This window comes from Doryrhamphus excisus, chromosome 17 (assembly GCF_030265055.1).
Source record: "Doryrhamphus excisus isolate RoL2022-K1 chromosome 17, RoL_Dexc_1.0, whole genome shotgun sequence".
NCBI classification, from domain to species: domain Eukaryota; kingdom Metazoa; phylum Chordata; class Actinopteri; order Syngnathiformes; family Syngnathidae; genus Doryrhamphus; species Doryrhamphus excisus.
The window spans coordinates 10,030,296-10,048,048 of NC_080482.1; the positions used below are offsets into that span (position 1 = coordinate 10,030,296).

Genomic DNA, 17,753 nt, shown 5'->3' on the forward strand with positions numbered 1-17,753 from the left:
CTTTGTTCTGTGTTTGTACAACTGTACCCAAATGGCGTGTTCGTAGTCATAGTTGCTGAATGACATTTACAGTAAGAAACACAGCAACATTTTACAACAATGCAACGCAGCCGGAAAAAAAAGCTTATTTACTCTTAGCACTTCTTGGCAATTAGTAATCAGCTCACTTCCTTCAAGTTCACACTTACAATACAACTACAAACACAGTAATAAACATATTGTACAAGTTACAATTAGGAAATAGCCCATAGCTAGCCCAGAAGTGCACAAACCTTTACTGAAAAACTAAAAGTATGTGGTCAAATACATAAAGAAAAATGTATTATTATTAGTTATTAGTATTAACATTTCAGCCTTTTCTGCTTTACATTGTGCCTTTTGCTGTTTCCTTTTCCCCCATTAATTTTATTTCTACAATGTCCTGTAAGCCAATACAAAAATGAGCCAATAATGCAATAGTTCTTGCACATAGTTGACAATTATTAATTAAAATGTGTGGAAGGATAGGATGTTAAAGGCAGTTGTGCCACCAACAATAAAACTATTATTAATTGTATTGCATTTTTTATGCTGTATGTGTGGAACATAAGCAATGGACTTGTAATCGTTTTACGCAGTGACGTCACCCTGTCTTGTTCCATTACGTCAACTGGAAAAAATGTCATCTACAGCCAGAGGCCGTTAATGATTGGTCGAACCAGGCTGTCAATCACAAAAGTAACGTGCGTCACTTCCGTTGTCAGGTGGCGCTGTCGCTGTGGAAAGATGCGATCAGTGGAGAGAGGAGGCTTTTCCTTAATTGCTCATTTCAGCCACACATCCTAAAAAAAGCCTTTCCAGAACCCCGACAGAACCGGAGAAGTTCCACACACGCACCTAATCCACGGCTGTCTTCCGAGAAATGTGGACGTTGTGAGGGGACGACGCAAGACTTTTAACCCCGGCAGGTTTCGGCTTGAGGTGAGCTACGTTGCTAGCTAGCTTCGGTGGCTATGCTAGCCAGCTGGAAATACTTTTGTTTAAATGGCCTCTCACCTGACTTTGTCTTCACTCTCACCGTCAAACAAACATTTCAATGTATGCCCACAAGTCCTTAATTGCTAAGAGAGTTAAATTAGGTATGGTTTTAGCCAAGCGCAGCTTAGTTTAGTTTGCACGGAAAACTTGTGTCGTGTGTGTGTCCTCTTTGTGTGGCCGGTGTGGCTGCTACTACTACTACTACTACTACTACTGCTACTACTAGCACTAGTAATACTACTAATGTCCTGATGGAGTCCCTCCGTCCTTCTTTGCATTAATCTTACTAAATTGTTACATAATATTTATAGACGACCCCAACAGTGTTTGACAAGGTCGATTTTACGACTAAGTGGTGTGGTAAATGTTAAGTGGACTGCATGTGCATTGTTAAAAACACTCAAGTATTACAGAATATTATTATTATTGTTCATTAATAACACCTTCACAATCTAATTAGATCCACTAAGCAATTGGATTAATTGGATAAAGCTCAATTATTCTCTTGTTCTTGCTTATTGTTGCACTGGCATCAAACCGCGTCATTCCATGGGTGATTCTCGCTGGTGGACTTGAAGGGGTACTCAACCCCCCAACATGTATGTGAAGCATCCAGTAGCATTTATTAATAAAAGAAAGATCCTTAATAATGAAACACTGGGAGAAAAACTGGCGGCACATTCAGGGTGTGCATGTTATTTGCCGATTTGTTGTACCTGCTACAAGGCTGGAGCCTATCCCAGCTGACTATTGACTAAGAGGCTGCATTCCATGTATTCCACTTTGCACCTGATTGTGAAAGTGGAGAAAAAAAAAGCTTTAGCTGGGAACCATTTTTGGCCGTAAGGGTAACAAGTTTAACTTATTTTTGTAAGTGTTTTTAAAAAAAGTCATCTTCAAGTGTAAATGTAATTAGAAGGCCTAATGATGGTGGTAATATTTCTATAATATCAAACAGTTGTAATCAACAACCGCAATAATAAGCCATTTGTCATAGGAATTCCTCAACATTCTGTATTGTTGCATGTTGTGACTCAGCTTAATCATAATTTAATGTATTTAGGAACATAATATTATTCCAGTTTGCAACAATGCAACATGCCCAAGAAGGAGTGGGAAGAAACGGATTATTTAATCTTACCACTTCTCCATTTCTCAGCAATGACGGGTTATCAGTTCACTTCCTGTAAGCTAACGCTGTACAATAATACCGTAAGCATGATAATAATGGTCGTGTAGCTGTAGTCTAAGTAGTGCACACTTTTCAGTGTGCTTCATTCCGCCTCCTCGATGCAGTGCCGTCCATTCAACATTTTTTTCATTTTGGCTGTTCCTGCAGAGCCAGACATGTGGCATGAAGATCCTGTGGGTGGATCTAGTCGGACACCTTATGCGCTTGGTTTGCTGCAATACTATTTAAGGGAGCCAGCATGTCCCGTGGGCAACCGGCAGCACACTTCTCCTATCGCTTTGGAGTGATACCATCACAGACTGTCTCTGTTCTTGCCTGTGCCAGAAAGGGCATAGCTGTATGTATGCCATCATCGCGCTGATGTCATTTAGGTCAGCGTGTGTTAGTCGGCCGCCTTGACCTTTTGCTTTTTACGTGTGTCAGGGGTTGGTGCTTTTTAGAAGTGCTGTGGTGTTTAGTAAATGGACGAACAACAGCTTGGAGGTCCTTCTTGTCTCGTTTTGTTGCTGCTGCTCCTCTCTCAATGAATCATTTACACTTGTCCAAGGTGCATGGATACGTTTACCATATATTGTGGTCTATAAACTGCAACTTTTTTTCCCCCCACACACTTTGAACCCTGTGGCATAAACAATGATGTGACTAATTTACGGCAAAAACAACTACACTTCCTCTGACTTAGAGTCAGAGTCAGGAAGTCATGAATTTCAGAAGTTATTGCTAATATCATGTTTTTGAAATTGTGGCGATAGTGTTTTGATCTGACAAAAGTACAGCGTACAAAAGTATGTCGTTTGATAAAGTGTAGAATTACTGCAGCAGCTGTTAAACTTTGATGGGGGCATCTCATACCTCATCCCCAGAGCTAATGAGTGATGCTTGGGAACACAGAGTCTAGGTAGCATTGCAAGGTTATTGTGTGTCTTTCTGTATTAATATCCCATGTTCCAATGTGGACATCTGTGTGACAACATACAACTGACCACAACCAGAGGTACACAGTCTAATGTGGGGGACTCAAACTTAATTTACCTGGGGACTGTGCCTGAGGTAGAAAAAAGGATTTAAAGTATAAAAAAAAATTACGATCCTCCAGTCTTTTATATCTGTCTTAACAGCACAGATTCTAAACTGCAGAACATGAACAGGTTTTTCAGAATATAGGCTTCACTTGTCAACTATCACACAGCGTCAGTGGGTGTGCTTCCCGGCATGCCTAGCAACACTTGTTTTGTAAAAAGTTGTTAAAGTTACGTGTTTAGAGTTATTCAATATTCCAGTAGTACTTGTTATCATATGTGTTTCTACTTAACTGATACACGATGTGCTGTAATTTTTGTGTTTTCTTTATCAAATGCTTTCATTTAATCTCTTCATGGGAACATAGGAGGCTGATATTTCCTGCCTCGTTTAATAAAAAAAATGCTGATCGTCTCTTACTTTGGGCAGCGTGACTTTGTGTCACTGTGCCTTGCGCCATAGAGCCTTGTCAAGAAAAGCCTCCGCTTCATCAGACTCAGTGGGTGATGACTAGTAGCGGCGGAGACTGAGACAGATGGGCGAGAGACACACGACGATGACACGGTCTGCTGTCTGGGATCACAAAAAGCCTCATGGAAGTGAGAATCCGTGGCTGCCAACCGTCCTGCCTCCGCTCTGGGCCCGAAGGTGCCAGCTGGCGAGTGGTGCACAATACAGTTTTGATGGCCTTAAAGATTGCAGAAAAAAAACCCAATTTAATTTGTGTTTCTTGCAAGACTCGTTGTATTTTTAAGCGGAAGCTCTGGGTTGTTAAATGCGAAATTCAATTTCCACTTATTCCAATATGAGCTTTTGCAGCTATGAGGTGTACCGCCTGCACACCAGCGCTTGAAACTAAAATCAGAGTCTAGGCTACCGAACCCTACTGCCATGAGGAAACACTCATACAGCCACTATATGAGGAAATGCAATATCCACAGTGCTGGGTTTACTTCACATACACTGTTGGCTTTCTCACACATGTTGCACGCCTGCGGGCGCATTTCGTCCTCCTAATGGTGTCATCACCTGAGCATTTAAACACTGCCGTCCAAAGGCAATGGAAGTCGAAAGCAGTGAGTCATCATCCTTGTCGGTTAAAACCGGCGTGGTTTCATCACATGGGGAACTGGCTTTGCGTCGATAAACAAAGCATACATCTTGACTTCTGGGAGGTGGGTGCGGGCTAAAGTCACGATGTGTCATGCTATCACAGTCCCTCTTATTGTCGCGGTGGCCTTGTCGCTACACGCATGTCATAGGAAGGTCTGTCCAGATAAGCCGCCTGTGCAGATTTTGAGATAAAACGCGCAGATTAAGAGAGGAAGGATTTTTCTAAAGCCAGCAGGAAAAGCTTAGAGTGCATATGTGCCTCACTGCTCAGAGGAAATTGAAAGTGTGTGTGTTTTGTGCATTTCCATGGAAATTGTAGATTGTGGTAGCTTGTTAGTGTTTGTTCTAGAGGGAGGAGGGGGGGTTGACATTTGAGGTGTCATCCTTGACACCAGCAACCATTATTTTGAATGGGAGCTCTAATGGCCTCACATTGGCACTGATGTGTTGGTAAACGTGTGGGAGGGACATTCAAATAGGTCGGGAGGAGCTGCCCTGCATTTTACCTCCTTTTCACATTCAAGCACTCCTTCAACCAGCACTGCAGCTTAAAGCTCCTGGTATTGTATTGTCGTTTTCCTCGCCACAGATGTTTTTGTAGGATTGTGTATCTTCCTTTTGCTCCATGCTTAATACATCCTATATATGTATTTATTTATTTATTTGCACCACCTCCCTACAGAGCTCCAGTATGTCCAAACGGCGTGCATCGGAGAGGGGGGCCGGAGAGACGTCGGGCAGAGCCAGCAAGCTGCAGTGTCCTGGGATATCTGGCAGTAACGCCAAGCGAGCTGGACCGTTTATCCTGGGTAAAGAAGTTACCCCCCACCCCCTTTTTTTAACAAAAGTCTGCCTGTTTTGAATTTATTTTTTATTTTTTTTGCCTCAGTACAAGTAAAGTAAGAAGTGCGTATGTGTGTGTGTGCGTGCATGCCTGTGACAAGAATGTAAAGAATTTTGCTGATCCCCGTAACATGGGCAAGAGAGAGGGGTCTGTGCGCAAGGTTAGAAGATGAAGTCCTCCCCTTAACGTTTGTCTTGAACTGTTTTTCTTCTACGAGCCATCTGCTAAACTAAACATCACATCACACGTGTGATGTTACTGGGCACCCGCACACACACTTTTGTTTGAGCTGCAGCAAGAGCACTCACTCTGTACATTGCCTACCTTTTGGTCATGCAGCTGTCCTTTTTTTTCCCCTTCCTTGCAGGGCCTCGTCTGGGCAACTCACCAGTGCCCAGTATAGTGCAGTGTCTGGCCAGAAAAGATGGCACCGACGACTTCTATCAGCTCAAAGTAAGTCAAGCAGGCAGTTTTGTGCTTTGGCCATGAACACATGGTTTGACAAGAAGATGAAATGTCATTCAAAGCCAGAGTTCACAAGTGGACATGCAAACTTTTGACCTTCCTTTTGGGTGTGTTCATTTTATGGACCTCCACTGTCTGGCACAAACAAACCAGTCTGCGCACTCTGTTTATGGGGGCTATCCAATGTCTGTTACACAAGCGCAGGGTGTTCGGAAGAAGGGTGGAGGGGGTAGTGCTGTACCTGGAATGTCAACTTTTAACCCCAATTTCTGTGTGGTGAGTCAAAGCTGCCCCTCAGTCGCCTGCCAGCGCTGTCCGAAGCAGAAATCACTCTGTTTTTATCTATTATTATTGCCAGCTAAGGACAGCGGGGCCAACTCACCCTGGGTGGTAGGTTTGTGGGGGACGGATAGTGTATGGAGGAACTGTCTGCTGTCATGCTCTTGAGAGAGCAGCACATGTCCCTATGTGAAATGGCAGTGTTTCTGATGCAGCTTCAGTAATTCTTTAAAAATTACATCACATTAGTGTGACTCAAGATCACAATTTTGGTTTAAGTTGGCAAGCCCTACTTTGTGGCATGCATTTGTTTCTTTATTTTCATTAATGTTATGTATAGCGGCTTTTAGCCAAGTTGTATTGAGAGGCCGGGACAGATACGCAAGTACAACTTGCGTCCCTACACTACCAGTTTAATTTTTGATTCTGTGGTCATCACACTTCTGCTGTTGCTGGTATCTTTCTGTAATGACATCTAGAAATAGACAAAGAACAAAAATAGATGCTCACTGAGTTGTAAAGACATAGTGGATTTTGTAAATGTTATTGACATTAACTCTACCTACAATCAAAAAGTATCTATTTACATTTGTCATAAGCAGTTCACCACCGAAGGCAGGCATCAAGAGTGTGTGTGGGTGGGATCGAATCATCAGCTTGCATCATTTGGAGGCCACATTATAGGATGGCAATATGCATCCTGTTACCCTGGTGACGCACTTCAAGTGACTGTCTGGCTTCCCGGGGTCAGCAAGGGCTCTAGTCAGCATTCCTCTGTGATATTAAAAGGTTTAGTGACAAGACTGATGAGCGTCTTCACTGGCAGTAAACTGTTAAAGCTGCCCCCAAACGACCTCTTATGGAGTTTTTGTTTTTTCCTCTTTTCTTTACAGATCTTGACACTAGAAGAGCGAGTGGACTCTGCTGGCGAGACTCAGGAGGAGAGGCAGGGGAAGATGCTGTTGCACACCGAGTATTCCCTCCTGTCCCTGCTGCACAACCAGGATGGGGTGGTGCACCATCACGGCCTCTTCCAGGTTGGCTAAGAAACAATGCTCTTTTCCATTGGAATATGCACAGATAACACACAGCCTTGTTCTTTAATTAGTGCAGGGTCAGTATTGTATTAAAGACCACAAATGCTCCAATTCACGACTCTGTTTAATTAACCACCGAGTCCTCCATAGTGGCCGTATGGTCTACAAAAGCAAATAATTGACAGTTGGGGCTGTCTGAAACCTTTTTTTTTCAACACCACTAGATAGCAGTGGCTACCTTTTTTGAAGTAGTTGTGTTATCTTTCTCTGAATGCGCTTTAAGATGTTGCTGGTGGGTAAAAATGTGTGCTTGTTACAATTGCCGTACTCTTGTTTACAATGAACCCCATCAATGGTATTGATGCAGATTGTGCGGTTTGCTCCTCATCGCTATTGCAACATTGGTTCTTTTGTTGCTTTGTTGTGCAATATACCCGTTAATCAATGACCATGTGGTCAAAGCGCACTGACTTTCACTTTTTCATGCACTCTAATTGTCGGTAAAATTGTTACTGAGTACACCTCTTTTGGGTTTTAGATAAACACCCTAGCTATAATTAGAACATTTACATGTTGATGTTTTTCAAGAGAAGAAGGACCTACCATTAAAAGCCATTCAATGTTCGCTGCCTCATCCATTCACACTCAACCGTACCTACCTCACCTGTATTTCCCAGTGGCTTCCACCGCCTCCTCCTCCTCCTCTAACTTTGTTATTGTTCCATCCCTCTCTTTGTGCTCTCTTGCATCCTGTCAGCTCCGCACGGCCGTGCTGATTCATTTAGCTCCGCGATATTGATTGGATTACAGTTGCATCTACGCTGGGCCGTCCACATAATAATAGAAGCTTTCAGAGGTGTGCCGACTGGGTCTAAAAAAAGAAAACCCATACGTACGTGATAGAAAAATCAATGAGACTATGCTATCAGAAGCTGGTACGGGGAAATGGAGCAATATACACAATGGGTCTGCCAAGTAAGATGCCTCCTGCTAATGGAAGGATGATAATCATGTCATAGTGTGTATATATATATATATATATATATATATATATACATATACATAGCGATTGTTGTTTCATTATGCACCTTTCTGCCCATTCCTCCTTCGCCAGGATCGAGCCTACGAAATAGTCGAGGACATGGAGGCCAACAAGGTGCGCAAGATGAAGAAGCGCATCTGCCTTGTGCTCGACTGCCTGTGCGCCCACGACTTCAGCGACAAGACGGCTGACCTCATCAACCTCCAGCATTACGTCATCAAGGAGAAGCGGCTGGGCGAGCGCGAGGCCATAATAATCTTCTATGACGTAGTGCGCGTGGTGGAGGCCCTGCACAAGGTGAGCCTTGACAGTCATGACATTGAATTTGAATTATGAATATCTCATGCAGGTGTAAATAGGAGCGTGTTTTGCGTACAGCACGCATCTCACTTTTGATCAATTCATCTGTCATGCTAGTGTAAAAAGAAATTAACCACAGAAAAAACTATTTATAAAACAACTTTTTAAGCATTCCCAAGTGAAATATATGGTGATGCTGGAGTAACTTCTGGTGTCTACACCTCTCCTGACCTGATTTTAGAAGAAGTGTCACCAAAATGTAAGGATGTCCCGGTCCGATCTTAAAGAAATTGAATTCCACAAATTAATGTTTAAAAGAAAAGCTGTTTTTTTTAATGATCGGGAATGGAAAAAATTTAATCTGAAGCCAAAAACTGTGGATCGGGACATCCATTTTGCACAATGACTGTGGTCTTTTGATTGTTAAAAAAAAGGCCATTACAGAGTTAATCCTTTTAATGCTCACTGATCTGAGATTTCATGAACAACTGTGAAGCTTAAAAGCATTTTAAAGAGTCAAATTGCATGCATGATGTTCCGCTGTATAAAGTAACAAAATAATGCCGTAATGAATCAATATCTAGCTACTAACAACACATTTCCTGCCTGCAGAAGAACATGGTGCACCGAGACCTCAAACTGGGCAACATGGTGCTGAACAAACGGTAAGATTTCAAAAATAAGTTCCTCATTAGACACAGGTGCCGTACAGGTTAGAGTACATTTTAGCCTGCCTGTAAGTCATCGCTCTTGAGCGTCGGCCTGCATATCCCATGCTGTTGGCTGGACATGCCATTCTTATGCTGAGAAGCGGGGGGATCAGTCCTAAAAACCCAAAGCCTCTTTCTCTTCTGCTTCCTGTAAGCATGGGGTGAGTCATTGCAGCTAGGTGAGATTGGAATAACATGTCGTGTGAGGGTTTATCATTGTACCGCATTGGCTGTCTTGTATCAGACATCAGAGCTCACTGACAGCAGCAGCAGTGGTGATGAAATGACGCTTTAGTCGTGAGGGTGGCGGCAACAAAGCACATGAGTGGAACACTCCGTCCCCGCCGGAGACAAGGAGAGGCCTGCAAAAGGGTCCATAGCTCAGAGCTGACTCACACGGCAGTGCACGTCATGCATGTATACACACACACACACAGTCATTATTTATCTACCCTCCTCCTTTTACGTCCACCCTCCATTTTCCTGCTCCTTTGTCCACTTTTGTCACATCCTTTTTCACTTTTCCCGTCTCCACCATTCATCATACTTCGCACTTGCATGTATGATGTAAAGGATTCACTCCAATAAAGTAGAAGCACACTGATCTCCCCCTCTCCACTTGCTTTTTGTCATCGGGTGCCATCGACGAGCTCAGTAGTTCATGCAGTGATGATGCGATTTCCTCTGGCGGCGGCCAGGAAAGCAGGATGCCATAAATCAATTTTCCAACATTGCTGACATTGGGCACTGTATTGACTTCCTGCATTTTAAATGTGTGCTTAATCATTCATAGATACACTGTGCATGAATGCTGCTTGTGTTATTCACTCCTTTTTGTTTTAATTCATAGATACTCCTATGTATAACAATGAATTAATCGTCAGAACATACATACGGTATATTTTTTACAACTAATTGTCCAGAAGTCATTGACTATATGTAATTTGGGTTTGTCTGCAGTGCAAGAATAGAAAAAAAGTCGTGATGCACACAGATAAAAGAGCAGAGGACACTCCACAAAGGAAGCTTTTATGCCGAGTAAGGGTCCTTGAGGAGGCTGCATCGTGTTCCTCTGGCACATTGCAAGGCCACTCGTGTGAGATGAATTTGAGGTGTGCAAAAGTAGCTGTGATCTGGAACTAGAAATTGAGGGTATGCGGGGAACGTGGTGTGAAAGTGAGAGAAAGGAGTGGGAAGTTGTTGACCTTTTTTTTTTTTTTTTTGAACGCAGATGTGACTGAAGGATGCAAACCAGAAAGGCATGCAACATGTGCCACTTGCCGCTGTGTGCATCGACACTTGAAATTGCGTGCCTGTGGACATGTTTTGCATCTTTGTGAGCTTTAGAAATACAAAAATTGGCTTGCCAGCTCATCGCCATGCAGCTTAGTAATCAACAATCATCCTCAGCCGCAAGTTGAAGTTGACTCATATGTTTGTCGAAAGTGTTCAAGTTCCTCTTTTTTTTTTCCTTCTTCTTCGATTCTGCATTTCTCCTTCAATGGATCACGGCCCTACAGTACCAAACAGTGCAGCATTGTTACTTCACCAACTACAGTTCCAAGCAGAAGTTTGCACACACTTTACCATTTAATAGCATGATCTGTTGTCTTCATCATTGTCTATTGATCACATGTTGCTGCTCGGCCTTTGTGATGATGTCATTCTTACCTTTGGTAGTTGGAGAATAGAAAACCTGTTAGACTTTTAAAATGTTTTTTTTAACCTTTTTTTATTAGAGCCTTGCAGACATGAAATAACGCCACTATAGTCATATTTATACTCCTTTTATTCTTTGTTTATACCACATTGCTCAACTATAATGTGCAGGCTACGAGATCACTGCAGGAACACAAGCAACATCAATGGCTTTAACCATTAGCATACTAGTGAGCTAACTAGTAGCCTCCAGTTCATTTATTGTATTCCAAACTTAAAGGGTTTAAAATGGAGTGGGGGGAGGAGGACAAATAAGGCACTTGCCTTGTAACACTAATGACACTTGCAAACAGAATGGGAGGCATCTCTCATGGCTGACGCTATGCAGTGACTGTGATCTGTCATGTCTCAATAATGGAACCTTACTGAGGCCAGAATAGTTATCTTGTGGACTTATTATGTGTTTGTTGTGCTTTGCAGGACGCACCGAATTACCATCACCAACTTCTGCTTAGGAAAACACCTGGTGAGTGAGGACGACCTGCTCAAAGACCAGAGAGGAAGTCCGGCCTACATTAGCCCTGATGTGTTAAGCGGTGAGTGAGAAGTTTTAAAATCTTTGAAACACGTTGGACCATGTGTGTGCACTGGTGTGAGAAGGTGCATTTGTGTGATCCTGTTGAGAAGTGTTGCGTAACGCTCGGCAGCCTGGTGTTCGGAGTATTTTGCCTCAGTAACAAGGCACCAAAGAGCTTATGTTATGTCCAATGTTGGACTCAGGAAAACATGAATTAGCCTCAATTCCCCCTTAGCTTTCTGCAGCAGTTGATTGTTGTGTATCTGCAGAGGAAGCTACTTTGTCTGTGAAAAGAGGAAGCCGCTATTTAATCATTCAGTTTTTACAGTGGGAAAGTTGTCAGAGTCGGCGCTGATGAGCCGGGAGTCCTGCAACACCACCAGATGATTGACACTGCTTCATTTGTGCTCGCTAACAAAGTGTCCTCACCATCAGCCTCTGAAAAGCTCGTAGATATAGCCGTGCGTGTGCATGTCAGCATAACGTGACTGGCACTCAATTAAAAGCGAGCGTCAGTGAGTCACACACTGATGACTCACTGGAGGGAAGCTACTCCCATCTACCCCCCTCCTATCTCCTGTCAGTGCGCGTGTGTCACAGGATTTAGCAGGCTGCTTTTAGCTGTAACAACACCAACCAAAAATCCACCCCCCAACCCCAACCCCGAGCTTACCAGTACAATGTTAAAGCATCCACATTAACTGTGCTCGTAGTTTACCCCACTCCCACCGTTCCTCTTTGTTTAGTAATGCCACTTACTGATGTTGTGGAGAGTTATTGGAAGTGTAATGTACGCAGAGTCAACTGTTTGCCTTTGCTCATCCTGTTAATCATTACACTCACTGCCTTGACAGGCACTTTCTGATCACCTTGAGTCACTGAGGGTCAAAGTTGTCATTGCACTAAAAACAAAAAAAAGCATGCAGTCTTTTTACTTTCTGTTGGGTGGATGCGTTCATTTGTACCCAACTTATTGCATGTACTTATTAGATTTACAACAAACTGATATTACAAGAAACAGTCTTTGTGGTCTTAATTTAATGAGAATTAAGTTGTGATTTAAATTCATACTAAAATGTAAACACTTGATTCTTGTAAAAATACAATCTCCATTCATGCACTTTTCATAGCGCTTGTTGTCCTAAGCTGACACCCCGGTTCTGAAAGGTGCACACAACAAGTATTACGAAGACGCATTCAAGAATGTAAAGGTGACTACAGGAGTGGTATTTCATGTTTAGTTGCCTCTAATTTTAAAAAGAAACATATTTAAAATGTCTTAAACAGGTTTTCCATGCATTTGTATGGAAAGTTTTAAACTATACTATTTTACAAGGCTGTACGCTAAGCCTTTTCACTTCGAAATGAAAATGGTTAGTAGCACAGAAATATTTTTTAGGAGCAATGTGAAATTTCATGTGCACCCCTACATATTAATAAGGCCTAAATCTCCCTGGAACTATGTATTATATGAAAGTCCTACATCTTGTACACACATGTACGAAGCTACACGTACATTCACATACAATTTCATTACTAATGGAGCATTGTCCATATGGCCAGCAAATGTACATTCTGCTGGTGTCAGGTTTGTGTAAAATGTCATTTTTTTCCCAGACCCCTACACTTTTCTTGTTACTTTCTGCTTTTTTGTTTGATTTTTTCCATTTTGCAAGAACAAAAAAGCCAATCTCTCGCTCAATCATGTTGTACATGCCATGTGTGATGGTAATCTGTCACGTCTCAGTAATGGAATTAATTGGTGCAATAACACCGCAAATTCATGAACGGTCTCATGATGTTGTTGTCATTATGTTCCATCCCAAGACTAAGACTGACGGAAGTTCTATCTTGTTTCCAGGTCGTCCATACCGTGGTAAGCCAAGTGACATGTGGGCTCTCGGTGTGGTTCTGTTCACCATGCTGTACGGCCAGTTCCCCTTCTACGACAGCATACCTCAAGAGCTCTTCCGCAAGATCAAGGCCGCAGAGTACTCCATCCCAGAGTGAGTGCTCAACCTTTTTTACATGGCAATGGAGATCCCACCAGGCCCTTATGTTGATCTGTACTGATTATTTGTAGTACAAGCTGATGACTGTAATCTCTCCTGTGCTCTCTGCAGAGATGGCCGTGTGTCTGAGAACACTGTGTGCTTGATCCGCAAGCTGCTAGTGCTGGACCCTCAGCAGAGGCTGACTGCAGGGGAGGTGCTGGAGTCCCTCAGTGACATCATTGCCTCATGGTAGGTGCTCCACCTGCTGGATGCCTCAAGCGTTACATTGAATCTCATCATGTATTGTAAAACGGGTTTGTGTGGATATCCTTTTTACAGTTGTCTCCAAAGCAAAGTGTTAATGCTTATTTTTATTGTTCTGAATCACAGGCAATCAGTTTCATCACTAAGTGGCCCCCTGCAGGTGGTGCCGGACATTGATGACCAGGTCAACCACCCAGAGCATCTACAAGAGGTATGATGCATCCAAGATTTGCGTTGTCTCTAATATTTGACATCTTATTTAGCCACTTAAGAGGGTTACAATAATGATGATTTATATATAATAATGATGATTTTGATGCATTATTGTTTTTGGAGTGAATGTCGAGTTGACAGTATAACAAACAGGTGGTTATACATGTATGAGTACAGGCATATATGCAATTCTCCCGTTGCCTATTCTCGGGTTAAGTGATACAATATTGTAGTAATTCCTAATTGGTTGCAGGCCCGGACGTGATAGGTGGATATTTGCATAGTAGGATTGAGTATTGTTGTAGTGACAACATAGAAAATCTATTCATTCATTCTACCACTTTTCCTCACGAGGGTTGCGGGGGGGGGGTGCTGGAGCCTATCCCAGCTGTCTTCGGGCGAGAGGCGGGCTACACCCTGGGCTGGTCGCCAGCCAATCACAGGGCACATATAGACAAACAACCATTCACACTCACATTCATACCTATGGACAATTTGGAGTCATATCACATGTCCTTCAATCCATTTTCAATTTTATGCTTGAAAATGCTTAATTTAGTTCAAAAATACATCAAATTTGTATACATGCATATTTTTAAACTAATAAAAGAGCAGTGATTTATTCAAATATTTGCTCTCAAACTTTCACTGTCAAGAGACGGCGAAATTTGAAGCATGAAATGGTGAGGATTTTATGTCATATTCCCGTTTAGTTTTTCTATTTTCGGTTTCCTGAAACTTCTTTCCTTCCTCCAGGCCAAGGTAACAGAGGAGTCCTCGCAGTACGAGTTTGAGAACTACATGCGTCAGCAGCTCCTGCTGGCTGAGGAGAAGAACACTATCCACGAGGCCAAGAGCTTCCTCACCAAGCGCCAGTTTGGCAGCCTCCCCCCGGTCAGGCGGCTGGGCCACGATGCACAACCCATCAGCCCGCTGGACGCCGCCATCCTAGCGCAACGTTTCTTGCGCAAGTAGCTCTCGACAAAAACCTCCCCCCCCTCCCGAAACTCTCACTGAGGAAAAATGTAACTAACAAGGGGTGGAATTTTGTCCAGGGTACAGCCCTCATGTGTAGGTGGGCTTTGGTGGGGCACGATAGTGCAAGTGAACAAACTGCAAAGACAGACAGACCCGGGAACCAAAGGTCGCTTGCCCCCCCCATCTCGTCACTGTGGACCCCCGCCACATCTCCTCTCTCCTGTCCATGTTGGTTCTCCTGAGCAATACAGGATCAGAATCATGTAGCAGCCCCTTCCTCTATAACCTCACGGCAGACCTCCATTCAATCTTCCTTCCTCTTCTCCTTTCCTTCCTCTGTTTTGGGAAAAAAAAGTCAATCTACCTCTCTCGTCTTCTCTTATCTCTGTTGGTAAACCACGCTCACTGTTCTGAGACCACACCAGTGACATCAAGCATCCATGTTCCTGTCATGTCCGTGATGCTTGGGAAAACACAGGAAAACGGAATAAGCTTTCCTTTTTTTTATTCCTTTTAATCATATTGATCTCGGAGTAGCATTTTAATCCCATTTGGAAGCGGGACAACATCAAAGCGTGTCTACCAGCACGCAGAGAACACGTTGTCGCAGACATCTTGTTTTGTTTAGTTTTTTTTTCTAGCAGCAGGCAGCTAGCATGTGGAACCTGGAAGTCACCATGCCAAGACCCCACTCTAACCCACCCCGATATGACGCCATGAACATTTGCTCTTGGGTGCCATCGCCAAAAATCATTGTCCTAAAAAGCCACGGAACTGGTACTCGGGTCTTTTGTTCAAGTACCGACTTCCAGGTACCGTTTTACCTGTAGTGTGAATGTGAATGAGACTTTGACATGCGCGTGTGTGTGTTTCCAGCCAAGGCCTACCAAGCCGTTGACCTCGGCAGCCGTCTTTAAGCTATTCTCATGTCTTTTTTTTTTTTTGGGATGCTTTTCCACTGCACAACACCGACTCAAGTCAAATTTGGGGATGGTCCTGGCAGTTGCTTCTTGGCCGATGGGAACACAGTAACAGGGTAGGCTAATGTTAGCGTGTCACCTTGTATCCTCAAAAGTCCACCGATTTACCTGGTATGTCTGGCGTCAGTGGAGCAGACTCGGTACCGTGCAGTGGAAAAGTGCCATTTTTTAAAAATGTTTATCTGGCACACTGTGAAAAAGCCAAGACCAACACCGAGCAATGTTTTCATCCCCTGTGAGTTGTCTTTTCTGTACATGCATGTATTATTATTATTAATGTTATTATCCCACTGTTTTAGGTGCTTGCTGATTCATACTGTAATTTTTTTTCTCACAGGTTTACTAAGTTTATAATTGCCCTGTATTGTGGTGAATTCCTCCTTTTTTTCCCCTTTCATGTGTAGTTTTTGTTTTTCAAGCCCTGTCAAAGCCAAGCACCAGCAGCGACTGTTAGGCCTATTGTACACCACAACCCCCCACCCCCCCATCCCCCACCTCAATTCCTCACTATTTATATCCTCCACTTTCCCTTCCACGTCATCCTGGTGTAATGAGATTTATTTATTGTTCACTTAAAACCAAGAGGTAGACGTGTTGATGCTTTCAGCTACAATCATGACAAAAAGTAGCGGCCATTTCTTGCCATATTGCCACCAATTTAAGCTACCCTAACTTGACTTATGATTTGTGCATATGCTTTTTTTTGGTTATTTTTTTTATAGCGCAATTTAGCTATCTTAGTTTTTGTTAAGCTTAACTCTTATACTTAAGGATATTGTTTTTTGTGGGGTTTTTAATAAATAAGCTTTTTTATAAATACAAATGCCACATGCATAGTTTTTTTTTTTTTTTTTTACATAATCCATCTTTTTTTATAGTTTTTTTGGTTTTGGATTAAAAAAAATTTTTTTAACTTGCACAAATTTTTTTTCCTCCTTGAAGTAATTAATAAAGTTTTTTTTTTTTTACACAATTTATCTTTTTTGTTATTTAAATTAATTCCTATCAGACGTATGCATTGCTGTTTTTTTTTTTAAATCAAGCAATTGACCCTTTTTTGTTTCACACAGTACTTTTTAAAAATATATGTTTTCTCTTTTCCCCTCACCCACCACAACGATTGTGGCTCTTTCGATCAGCATGTAAATATTCCCTAGCATGACTGCGCCACATCCCCTCCCAAAAAAAGTAATCCCATATAAAGACGTAACTTGAATGGACATCCATCAGTATTGTCGTAGTCATGCATATTCCATGAGAAAAGCCTGTTTTTAATTAACACAGAATGATGATATTAAGTGGGAAAAGGCCACAAAATGAGTAATTAGCGGGATTTGTTGTTTTTGTCTAGCAGAGTTGTTTCTAAGGCCGTACTGTGGTTTGAAAAGCATGAAAGTAGTGTGTGGTGATGCGTTGCATGATTTTAGAACAAGCAAGGTTGTCCCCGCCACTATTTTGGTAGCAAAAAATGGTATCAAAAAGTTGTTCAGACATTTCCCTCCACTATAGCCAAATTGTGTGAATATTTCCCCGCCTAGTTTAGTAGCAACATTCTATTTGCCAGCTCTCCCCCACCAGCCTTCCTGCTTTTTAAAGTCTTGGGTATATTCCATATGTATTGCAGACTAGTTTCAAGCGGAAACAGCGGTGTGGTTTCACATTTGACAAGCCAACAGTTGACTATGTTGGAAGTTGGTGGTCACAAATGGGCATCTTCATACAGATTTCAATGACATTATTGTACAGTCGAGGGGGGGGAAGAACACCTTTGTATAAAAAAAAAAATCATATTTTTCTACTTCATCAAAAACTCTACATGCATGTCAGCAATAAACTTTGATATGGAAAACAAGCGGCCTTGTTGGTGTGGTTGTTTGTGTGTAATACACATTATTGACCAGGGGGTGGTGCTGTTAACATAAGTAGTAGGCAAGACATTGTTGAACACAAAAAATTCTTTAGAAAATGCAAAACTTTTAGTGCTATTTAGAATGTTTGAATGGATGAATAAATGAAATTAATTGACAGTATTGTAATGTTTATATATTGAATTTCTTTAATCCTCAATG

The 17,753-nt window shown here is 42.3% G+C and overlaps 1 protein-coding gene across 2 annotated transcripts; it reads left to right on the top strand.

Moving 5' to 3' along the window:
- Window positions 1-736: 736 nt before the first annotated feature.
- Window positions 737-17,551, top strand: stk40 (serine/threonine kinase 40). 2 transcript variants are annotated; one of them, XM_058053824.1, is made up of 11 exons: window positions 737-960; window positions 5,025-5,151; window positions 5,554-5,639; window positions 6,824-6,967; window positions 8,082-8,306; window positions 8,922-8,974; window positions 11,159-11,274; window positions 13,117-13,261; window positions 13,379-13,498; window positions 13,640-13,724; window positions 14,483-17,551. In XM_058053824.1, the coding sequence occupies exons 2-11, from the start codon at window positions 5,034-5,036 to the stop codon at window positions 14,699-14,701; spliced, it is 1,311 nt and encodes a 436-aa protein (XP_057909807.1). In that variant the 5' UTR covers window positions 737-960; window positions 5,025-5,033; the 3' UTR covers window positions 14,702-17,551. The 2 variants fall into 2 exon arrangements, with proteins under 2 accessions (XP_057909807.1, XP_057909808.1); XM_058053825.1 differs by lacking the exon at window positions 737-960 and adding an exon at window positions 4,728-4,902.
- The last annotated feature ends 202 nt before the right edge of the window (window positions 17,552-17,753 follow it).